Source organism: Pipra filicauda, unplaced genomic scaffold (assembly GCF_003945595.2).
Source record: "Pipra filicauda isolate LSUMZ 115617 unplaced genomic scaffold, ASM394559v2 scaffold2_size9829703_pilon, whole genome shotgun sequence".
Lineage (NCBI taxonomy): Eukaryota > Metazoa > Chordata > Aves > Passeriformes > Pipridae > Pipra > Pipra filicauda.
This window is the reverse complement of record NW_024104421.1, coordinates 9,295,879-9,307,616: the sequence shown is the minus strand read 5'-3', so window position 1 is coordinate 9,307,616 and position 11,738 is coordinate 9,295,879. Positions and strand designations below refer to the sequence as shown.

At 42.2% G+C, this 11,738-nt stretch overlaps 1 protein-coding gene across 1 annotated transcript in view; it reads left to right on the top strand.

Moving 5' to 3' along the window:
- Positions 1-638: 638 nt before the first annotated feature.
- Positions 639-11,738, top strand: part of PAH (phenylalanine hydroxylase) — a 38,142-nt gene continuing 27,042 nt past the window's right edge. Inside the window, exons 1-2 of the mRNA XM_027715165.2 lie at positions 639-731; positions 4,631-4,738. Of these exons, the coding sequence (XP_027570966.1) occupies positions 690-731; positions 4,631-4,738 (150 nt within the window). The 5' untranslated portion in view covers positions 639-689. The remainder of the gene's footprint in view (positions 732-4,630; positions 4,739-11,738) is intronic.

Here is an 11,738-nt window from a genome sequence, read left to right as displayed (position 1 = left end):
CATGCGTCTAAATCCTATCTCATGCTTCCCTTACACTGGGTATCTCTTTCCAGTGTCTAATGAGTGATGTCTTCTGCTCTCTGACATCCTGGAAGCACCCCAAAAAGCCCTATTAAAGGACAAATCCCTCAGCTGCTGTGCTGTGGCAGAGCCTAACGTGCCTGGCATTTGACATCCAATGAGCAGATCCTGGAGAACATCTGATGTCTGTTCAAGTAGAGAGACATCCAATGGGAAACCCACCTGAGGCTGAACACACACGCTGCAGTGGGAATGGATGGGCAGGAGGCTGAACTGAAAACGATGTGTTGAAGTGAAGAAATTAAAACAGCTGATGTTGATCAGCAGAAGGAAGACTGTTAATTCAGAGCATGCTGCTCGTCCACGTTGGGTGCAGATAGAAACAATATGCTGGAAAGCCGCTGTGCGCAGGCGTGGGACTCACAAGGGGTGGCCGGCGTGGAGCAGCTTGTTTGTGTGCCAGGGGTGGGTGGGGTGGGTGTGCAGGGAGAACGCCCCCTTGGCGTGTTGTCCAGGGGAGGGAGCTGGGGAAGGGGAGGGATGGCTTTGCCTTGCTTGCTCCACTTTAAATACCTTTGCACAGAGTTCTGTCCACTGCAGTTAGGTCAGAAAGCTTCACCTGCTGTAGTGAAGGGGCCTCCCTGTGTGGGCATCGCTGCCTCTGCAACATGGACTCACAGCACAGCAAAATGAATGGTGACCCTTTCCAGGTAGGTGATGGTGTCCGTGTGCCTGCTTTTTGCAGAGGGGTGCCTGTCTGCCTCAATCCTGTTTGCAAATCTTGTCCCCCACTCTCTGAGAGCCAGTTTGACCCAAGATGGGAGGAATCGACATGGATTGTTTTGATGCTTTGTGGTGTCTGGTTGCCACTGTGCTCTCTTTGGGCAGCCCCCATCCTTGTCTGTTGTTAATTGTGCTCACAAAAGTGCAGTAAGAATGCAAATAAACATTGCAGCAGTATCCTTGCATACATGGCAAAGAGAAGAAGAAACAGAAAAGACCAGCAGTTATTAAAAGTCTTAAACCTGTGTGATGAAAGAAAGCTGTCTTCTTCTGTTAAAGAAAACCAGATGAAGTTATGTGCCTTCTAGTGAAGCTATTTGTTAAATTTTGGGACTCTGATGTTCCCCTTTTTAATGTTTACTGACTGACTTTGAACCTTTTGCTTTGAGAAATACAGGAAAGTCCTGAAGCCCATGCCCTTCGATTACAGGACCTAATGTTACTACAGGGACAAGTGACATAACCTGAGGCCAGCATGGTTAATTATTAGGACCAAATTCGGCACGTATGTGTCCTATGCAATGCTCCTGAAGCCAGAGGAAAGCTGCACGAGATGTGGAAAAAAGGGCTTCAATTTATACAAACCTTTTTAAGAGCTGCCAAGGAAGCCTGTTTTTCTACTGCTTTGTGTGCTGAGGCTGAACTCCCACAACAATTCTGTAGGGTCTCACCTTGCTACTTATCCAAGTTGTGTAATTGCATGGTCCCAAAAACATCTGTGGGAGATCAGCATTTAAATGCGTTAAGAAACCTCACTTGGAAAATAGTTCCATTTTCACAAGTAACTTAGGAATATCATTTCATTTGAAATTATTTTTCACTTTTTTCCCCTAGAATTTTGTATATCTAGTAAGTCTGGACTTTACAACACAGAGGTTAAAAATTTTGTGTCCCTGAAATCGCAAGAAAAACTTTCTCTGGCTTTAGCAGTGTTGGAATTCACTCTGAAGGGCTTTATCTAAACATCTCATAAATGGATTAGAAGGCTGACAAGATTATGTTGTTGAGCTCCAATACTGTCACAGGTGTCAGAACAGCAATATCAATCTATGTGCAGAGTGGTTAACTAAAAATGAAGATTTGCACGGTGCTCAGGTAAGCCTGTCCTTACATCTACACATCACTTATCTTTGCGATTGTACTGGGTCCAGGAATGGTTGTTCATGCTCATCAAATGATTCTTATTTTACTGGAATAAAAAAGGATCTAGAAGAAAATTAGAGCTTAATTTATTCCATTCTACATTTGTATATGTGTTGTTTGATATTGTCCTCAGTGTATATTGATGGACATTGCCTCTATATGTATTGATAAGAACTGGGTACAGGAAAACAATCATTTCAGTTTTCTTTCCCTTTGAAATTAAAGCAAAGAAAGTCTGTCTGTGGGCAGACTCAGGCATGAACTGATGCTTGTAAAAAGACCTTCCAGTGAACTGAGTGCATATGCAGATGGGCGAGAAGTTAAGGAAGTACGATGTTGTTTACAGTGTTGGTGCCCACTCTCACTGCAGTGTGTCTTTCTTTTAAGCACAATATAAATCAATTTACAAGAGTGGGAAAATGACTGAGGATGGATTGAAAGCAGCTGATCTCAACACATCAAGACTAGTGGCCAATGAGTTTTTTAAGGCATTTTTGTGTAATCTTATCGTATAAAGAGATCAATTATCATCAGAATTACCTTGCAGGACTTAAACCTTGCATTATATCCCCTGCAAGTATCCAAACCACAAAGTCTTCGTTTGTCATGCAGAGTCAAGTCAATCTGTCGTATGAGTTGGTCCTCACAGCATGCCTTGGCAAGAGTACTTTAAATATATGACCGCATGTGTTTTAAAACGGTTTCATTTCAGACCATGAAAACTAAATTCTCGATCCATCGGGCAGACACTAGTGAAGCACAGTTTTGGCTTTGCTGCGTGAAAACAGAAGGACAAAGCAACGCACAGACAGTATTTAAAATGACGGTTTTGGTTACACTATCATAAAATTTCTGTACTAAAGACATTTGGTTTGACTTTTGCCAGACTGCTGTCATTGTTTTCCCTTGTGGTTGCTTGAGGTGTAAATGGGTTTCATTAGCCAGCTGACACACCACTTCCAGCTGCTTTTCCTCTTGGTCTTCATCATGTAAGAGCTGGGCTGACTCCCTGGCTGGGTGAGGACCCAGGAGACACAGAGATGCTGTGGTGTCACAGCTGAACAGATGGAAATCTTCCTTCCGGTGCGTAAAACCAGTACTTCTACTATAGTTCCCAATAGAAGTTCCCTATAAAGGTAAAAAACATTTGGAAAACCTTTGCAGCCTCTGGAAATACAGCCAGATAGAAAAATGTGTTGCCAGTCTCTGGAAATAAAATCTCAGGTTAGCAGCAGCCTTGGAGGCGGCCTTGGAGACAGCCTGAAGAATCAGCAATTATGTACTTTACAAAAGAAGGCAGTTCTTCATAGCTCTGGAAATGTAGTCCCACCAAGAACTTGATGTCTTCAGGGCAACTGGATTTGCTTATTAATTTGTCTTCTACAAAGGCTATTTTTTCTGAGGACAATATTTGGGAATTGAGACTCTTTACACTCTGATTTATATGTTCAATTAAGCAATAGCTATAACGAGGACAGGCTCTGACTGAAAATACGGATCTTCATAAAGTAAAATTGACTGGGTACCTTGAATCAAGTTTTGGCCCAGGCCTTGTTACACCAGGACCCACCTGTGTTGCAGATGTCTGGTGTGATCTTTGAAATACCCATCAGGGGCAATTTGCCCAAGGCCAGTAGAAGTTAAAAAGAAATTAAACAAACCAGCAGATAAGACATTAATGTGACTCCCAAAAGTTTGTGATGGTTGTGCATCAAATTTACTCTGACATCAGAAAAATTAATTGATTCTTGAAATCTCAGCAGGCCATGTCAAGTACCCAGATAGTTTTGAAAATCTGGCTCCACTCTAGGATTCAGTTTTCTATTTCTTAAGTGATGAAATAACTCTTCCCTACTTAACAGGGCTTTTGTGAAAAGAAACACATGTACTGAGGCATGCAAAGACATTCTAGTAATGAGAACCATGAAAATAGTTAAAATAAACATTCTTCTTTCTTGAGAACACTGGAAATTGCCTTTTGGAATTTGCAGAGCTGAAAATCAATAAGAGAAAGAGAACAAACATAAATGAAAACACATCTTAACTGAGTCCTTACTGACTGTGGGATTTAGGGAAGATTTAAATGTTTGCTCCAATATTTATTCCTTTTTTGTTTCTTTTACTTTCTTTCTTTGATGTCATTATCTTGTTTTTAAATCACCTTCTATATACCTCTTGTGCATATGTCCTCTCCCCTGGGGATACCTGGAAGGTACAAAGAGAAATGAAATGAATCATAGATCATGGTCTGCACCTCTGCACAGAGCTTGTCTACATTGCTCCACTTAATCCTGAGTGTTAATGAAAAGAAAGCCTGAGGGAAGGACTTTGCACTGTAGCTGAAACCAAAGTGCAGTAATGTTTTCTGTCATCCCTGAGCTTGATATACCTGACAGATGAAGCCAGGCAGAGATGATATAGGTTATTTTCATGTCCTTTTAAACTGCCTTGCTCCCACAAGGACCCAAGTTTGAGAGAAGGGATTTGTGTCTCTACCATCATGAATCGGAGCAGACCCAGAGCTGCTCTACTTCTGGCCTCAAAGTTGCCTTGATTCCCACTGAAAGCTATTGTATATCCTCTTTACATTGCTGATGAAGTGCAAAAAGGAAATGGAGAAAAGTAAAACTGACTCCCAGTGTAAATCTTTTCTGTTTGTGTGTTTTCTTTTCTGTCCTTTCAGGAATCTATGTACATTGAAGAGTCCCAAAATAAAAATGGTGTGATTTCTTTGATTTTCTCTCTGAAAGAAGAAGTTGGGGCATTGGCTAAAGTCCTGCGCACATTTGAGGTAAATATTTTCCTTCAGGAAACCTGACTAGGTCTTTACAATTTTGTATTACAGTAACATTTTTTCAGAGTATTTGAGATCACGTTTGTTATTCTATTTCATTGCCATCATGGGGAAAAGCAGCATGCATTTCTTTTCTGGGCTTACAATCCCTTAAAGTCTTGGAGCAGAAGTAGCCTTTTTAAGTTAAAATTTGATTTCAAACTTCTAAATTAAAACCTCTACCTTTGACGTGAGAGTGGAAAAAAATGAATTTTTTTCACTTAAGAAGGAAATATTCCACTGTAACTGCTTGAGTAAGAGGTAGGAGTGAATTGGCCATGACCTAAGATTGACTTATAATCAAATAATTTGCCTTATAACTTATAAGGCAAATATAGCATGCATGTGAGTCATGTGACTCACACTACATGTTGCATGAAGCATTTCTACTGGGGGCAGCTACTGTCCCCCTGGCTCTTGTCCACCTCAGTAAATATCTGATATAAATAAACCCACCATCTCCCACCTGTGAGAAGCACCTGTACTTCTACAAAGTCAGTAGAGGGTACCTGCAAAATAGCATCAAAATTACAGTACTTTGTTTACACCAAAGAGATTTAACTTGTACTGACTGATTTGGGAAGCTTTTGGGGAAACAAGGAGTCATTTACCTTTCAGGACATTGTGTGCCTATTTATTCTTGTAGAAATATTTCCCAGATGTCACAAATGCTGTTTAAAAAGCACAAAATCCCTGCAATTCACGATGGTTGTGTTGCAACACACACAGCTGTGTACTCTGTGCTCCCAAACAAATACACTGTTATATTGGTTCTGTGGCTTTTTTTTTTTTTTTTAGATCCTCATATAGTATTTGTACCTGAAAAAAGCAATTTCTCTAGAACACTGTAAGAAGGTGTGGGTTGCTTATTTTCCATTCATAAATTGAATTTACTAGGAAATGAAAGATTTGTGTGTTACTGGTACAAAGGAAAAATAATTATAAGTTATAGGACGTATTTGATTCATTAGGATGAAAGGAAATTCATGCCACTGACAGCAGAGCTAGTCTAAATCTGTGAATTGACCACTGTAATACAGTCCTGTAAAATGTCTGTATGTCAATGATGTGCATGTCTGTAAGTGAATTAAGAGACTGTTGATATTTGCTTATTAAATGCATTACTGTCTAATAACAAAATTACTGTCAGCTCTAAAGAAAAATCTGTAGGAGAGCTAGTATAAAAAAGAGAGAAGTAGACAGTTCTTGGATGTGACTTTTCTTGCCCCAAAGCAGATACCTAAACTAGACTCTCTGAGTCATGTTTTTTCTCGGTGACCCTGATGGCAACTGAGGAGTTGGGACTCGGCTAAAGGTGTCTGCACTGTTGGCTGGGTGGTTTTCCATCCCAATGAAGCTAACTCTTTCTGTGCTAACTTTTAGTCTCCTTTAGCACCAGGGGTTGACAAGAGACCTGTACATATGTGCTCATATCAGTTTTACATGCTGTTGACAATGTAGTGGAGAAGTGGATGCGAGGCTGGAACAAAGGGATTTAATGGTGCAAGAGCCTGACCTGCCACTTCAGCTCCTCAGGGCTATTGTTAGTGAATTCCTGTTGTGTAAACCAGAGCGGCCCTTGGGCTGTTCTAACTCAGTTCGAAGAACCTCACCCTCTGCACAGTGGTGTAAGACATACACATGCACAGGGTAACCTCCACCCTTTTCCACCTGGGCCATAACTACGGTGCCTCAGACTTTGTGCTCAGTGACATCCACAGCAGAGACAGGGAAAGTTGTAACATGCAGATGAAGAGTGGGAACAAGAAGGAAGAGCTTGAGAGAATTTTTTTGTCTTGTACTCCTTCACTGCTTAATAACATCAATTGTGAGATGCTATGGGAGTTCAGACTCTCTGTTGGTGGGCTCCTCTGAGCAGGGAGATATCTAGCCTTGTCCCCAGGTTTCTGTCACCAGCTTATTTGCTGGCCTGAGGAAATGCAGTGGGTTTGTCCCAGAGGGACATCACAAGGAGAAGATGTGAGGATGGCTGCTGTCTGTCATTGCTTCATGCAACCACATGAAGTAGGAAACAAGGAAAACAAAAAAGCCACAAAACATGATCAGGCTGTTCCCTGGAGCAGATGTGGCTCTGCAACTGTTGACTCCCATGGAGGGTGTCCACACCTTGTGCAGATGCTGGTGCCGATGACCATGTGTGGTCAGAGACCATCTGTTCCTTGCTGGGACTGGGATCTGCCCAGACTGCTGAGGTCTCTCTGGGCACTCATTCATGGGAAGGCAGGCAGAGAGCACAGCTACACTCTTTCCTTCTCCCAGCTCAAATCTGAGAGTGATTGAGACAGTGCCTCCAGCACTGGCTTTGAGGATTTTGCCTCTTCTTGAACCAATTTATAAAACTACCCTGGGACATGAAGGGGGGAGAAGGTGGGTTGAGTGAGCTGTAAATATGAAAGACTTGAAAATAAACCCTCTCTCATGCAGAAGGAAGCATGGAAGAAAGATCCAGACTGAGATACAGGGAATTGAGGGGATACCTAAAGAAAGGAGAGATCTTGAGGTGCCATCAGCACATGGACTGCCTTTCTGAAAAGGTGGTGTCTATGTGGACCTAGGGAGGTTCATCTTCTCCTTGATTTAAGAGCTGGAGAAAAGAATTCTATTATTTTTGGTGGACTGTCCAGTCACTCTTGAATCCCTTCTTGAGATGCAGAAGCAGCTTTTCACTCCCAGGTTCACATCCTGCCCATGTTCTACTTCTGTGTTGGGGTGAAACTTGGCCAGATTTTAGCCCCTGTCACAGCTTGTTCTACACAGGCAGCAAGAGCCCAAAGGAGCTGTGGTGTGTTCTAGCCTCAGTCTGCCCCTAGATATCATGAGGTCCAGGACTGCTGGCTTATCAAGCATCATGACCATTTCCCAGTCCAGATGTAAACTGGATTTATCCAAGAGTCACATCACTCAGGGAAGGATGTAGTGTCCAAACACAGCCCAGCTGAACTGGATAAGTCCCCATTGTGGAGGCAAGGAGGAACTGAAGGTAGGGGAGCCTCATTCAGATAGGGCAAGGCCAATGGCTACAGAGTGCTCATGGTACAGAATTGTGTCCTTTAACTGAGACACCAAGTTTAAGAGAATATCAATATGTTTTGTGGAAACAGTAATGTTTGTCCTACTGAAATGTCCCTCAGGTTTTCTCATGCAGTTGACAGAGCTCACTCTCAAATATGATTTTTTGCTCAAAGACCCGAACTCTAGTTTTCTGTTCGAGTCCCAGTTGCACACAAGTATAGCTACAGTAACAACTGTTGTTTTTCCTATGTAGATTGAAGGCTTTTTTTCCTGAGGAATCTCCTCTGTATACTCAGCTCCTTATGTCTGTTGTCTGAATGTCCAAAATGTACTTGATTGTTTCTACTTTTTTCTCATGTTTGTTCTCAATTCATATTCTCTTTTATGCATTTCAGAGTTAGGTCAATGCACAATGTCCAAAAAGGGCAAACAGTCTGCATAGAAGAAGGACAGTCACATATTTAAAGAAAGACTATATGCTGAAAGCATTTCTGTCTCTAAAAGCAAACACAGACTATGTCTATGGAAGAGTTTAACAACCATTTTGAGCTGGTGAGGAGTCCTTTTCCAGTCTCACACTCTAACAAAAACCAGCACTCGGGAAGACCCCTCCAAACACAAGACCTCAGCAGGCACCTAAGCTTTTTCTGACCCCTAGTTCTTGCCCACTCTCTGGTTTGCAAATCCTTGCCTGACTGCATGAATCTGTTCCTCCCGGACTGCTCTGTGGCACTGCTGACAGTACAGTCTCTGCAGTCTCTTCACCTTTCCCGTGGAAAGACGTGTCTGCAGGACCAGACTCTCACTCTGACGTGCTGTAACATAATATCAGCTTAATCGTGCCCTGCAATAAGCAGATTTTGAAAACTGAATCCACTTTGCTTCCATGCTAGATGCTCTGTTTCTATACTGGGATGTGGCAAACATTCACTTTTTGCTTAACAAACCCAATTATTTTGCACTTGAAAAGCCTATTTGTCCATAACATTTATCTGTTCCAGCATGCATGCAGCTTCCTTATGGGCTCTGCTGGGGCAACACCTGAGTCCTCATTACAGCCTTGAGCGTGGCTGTCGAGACAGCATTAACCCACCAGCAGGGTGTTTACAACAACATATTTTAATAGGACCTGCTATACACCTGTTTGGTGCAGCCATGTGCTTCTTATTTGTGTCATGCTGTTACAGAAGATGATAGCTAGGAAGCCTTGAATAAATACCTTAGCCTGAAACAGAACATCACACATACATAATATATCATGCTTAAAATAAGGAGGACAGAATGGCCGTTGTGAATTTATGTTTCTTTTTTGATTCACATCAAAAACTTACGGAGTAAAAGTGAAGGTCAAGAAAAGACAGAAATCTTCCATGTTTCTTGTTGAAACTGAAAAAGCAAACCTGATCATTTTGGGTTAACCCTTGGTAGAAATGCTTTTTTCTCTGTAGTGATAAAAGCCTATTGAAATCAAGATCCCTTTTTCCATTCCGAAAGAAAAAAAAGTGAAGAAAAAAAAGTTGTTCTTCCTAAAATATTGGCCTTTCCATTGTTAAATTCATCATTAAAAATATCAGAAATAGACATTTCCATATGTAAAAAGGATTGCTTTCAGTCTTATTTGCAGATTTTCCACATGAATTTGTGAATACATTAATCTTCTCTTACGTTCTTTTTCTGATAGAAAAAGTAGCGGGAGATCATCAGCTGTATTAAGTGGCAAACATTGGACTACAAGTTTGCTCAACTCATTCTCAGAGAGGAGCCTTCTATCTTTTCTTCACTGATGGGACCTTCACAAGTACAGAGCAGGACTCCAGTAGAAGGTCCAGCCATCCGTGGTTAGGGCTGTAGCTCAAAAGCAGCCCCATTGATTTGCAGGAAGTACTCCTGCTCCCAGAGTAAGTTACTGTTTCACGGGAGTAAGAGTGCTCCATGGGAGGACAGGATGGGAATAACAGGCTGTACTAAATGAGACTGCACTTCAAGAGCCAGCAGAGATGACTCTGCTCTTTTTCTGTTTAGGAACTTCACTAAACAGAAAGTCCAACGTGACTGTTATCTCTTTGTCTCTTGGGAAGGTATTGCCTCTGCAGTGGTTTGGGTTGTTTCCAAATCAGGGGAAGAGAGCAGTCACTTTGGCCAGAGGGTGTGTTGCAAGTGTCTACAATGATAGGTGAACAGGCCAGGCATGCCCCTACCACGAGACCTGTTTTTTCATTATGTTGTACATATGCACAGCTACGATCATTTTATTACACTGCTCCAAAGGCTGGTCCTCAGTCTTATCTCTCCTCTTCCTAGGGGCAGGAGAGCAGGACTTCTTAATCTAGCAAACCAATGTGAGTTTAAAGAGAGGAGTGCCCTCTTAGTAGGTGCATGTGCAGTGCCACATGTTTTTGGTTTGTCCTGCTCTATGTGTTTTGTAGGTAGATTGTGCTGAAAGCCTCATGCCAAACTTCAGGGTTGGAACAGAAGTGCTAAGTGATGGACACCAGGGGCTGCTCCAGGGCCAGATGCCTTCTGGAGCTGTTTGCTGGCAGGGACCTGCTCTGGGTCACTGCCTCCACAAGCTTGGAAGGAAGACCCTAGCAGATGTGAAGAATATGGAGAAGTGCTGTCTTCATCTGAGAAGTAGCCCCTTGGGCAGTAAAGCTGAACCAGATGGTTGCCTTTGGCTTCACTTTGGGAATCCACAGCTGAAGGCATCACTGTATTTTCCTAAGTTCCCTGATCTCCTGTGAAAATTAGGCACTGAGCTTCTACTTGTGCTTCTGAAAGTGTCCTCCTCCAGAAAACCCTGAACTACCCCATGGCAAGGGTTAAAAGAATGTCACCTTTTTCTTGGTACCAGAAAGTACCAGCAAGTCTTTGTTTTGGGAAATTTCACCCAAATTCTCACTGAATGTTGATTAGTGGCACCACAGTGTTGTCAACAGTTCTTCATCTGGTAACAACATGGGGTTTCCTGATGAAACCAGACTTAATTAATGGCAACAGTCATGAAAACAAGCTACAGCTGGACTTAACAGCTGTATTTAGTTTTACAACCATGTACAGGAGCATTTAGTAATGGATAAACAGAAGGACATATAAATGGCATGGAAATTAGTAGCCCATAACTTTCCCAAAGAGAATCCATTCCTACTGAAAGCTTTCCCAAGTAGCTATGAAAACACAATTTTCCTTTTCCAATACCTGGTCATTAAACTTTCTGAGGGTGTGACTAAATTCTCTCATGAAGTGACCTCTGCAAGACTGCCTATGTAGTGTAACACCAGGCTGGTTTTATCCTACTGGTGTGGGGCAGCTGCAGTGTAGAAGATGCTCAGTTAGGATGGCATTACTGGAATAACCCGGGGAAGGGGCTGGAGCTGCTTCACAGCCTCTGAGAGGGAACCAAGGCTGAGATGCAGCACTGTGAGGTAAGGCAGGCATGGGCAATCTCCCCCCTGCATCCACCATTGTCCATGTTGTAATTTGATTTCTGTATCACTGTCCCCTTCTAACTTGCTTAGAACTAAGTTCTAACTTGATTTTTGAGCTCTGAGAACGTGTCTTGAGACTTCTTTCTATAATCTCAATCCATAGGCTCATGTGATTCCTACCAGCTCTAAAATAGGAAAGGCAGAAGAGACCAGTGTTACTAGTTCAGATGTGAATCCAGCCTCAAACATATGACATCCCAGATCTTCCAAAACCAGTTAGGTTAGGAATTAGGTTCCAGCAGGAAAAAATAGCTCAGAAAACTGGAAGAACTTTTGTTAGCTGACTTTCTCAGTTAGCCATTTATCTCCAGAAGCTGGAGCTTTAAATAAAACATCAACTACTGCGAGAAACCTGATGCAATTGCAAGATTTGCCAATATCAAGGATACAAAAAAGTTCTGAGCAATGTGAAATTATGAAGATTAAACACTAGATGGAGT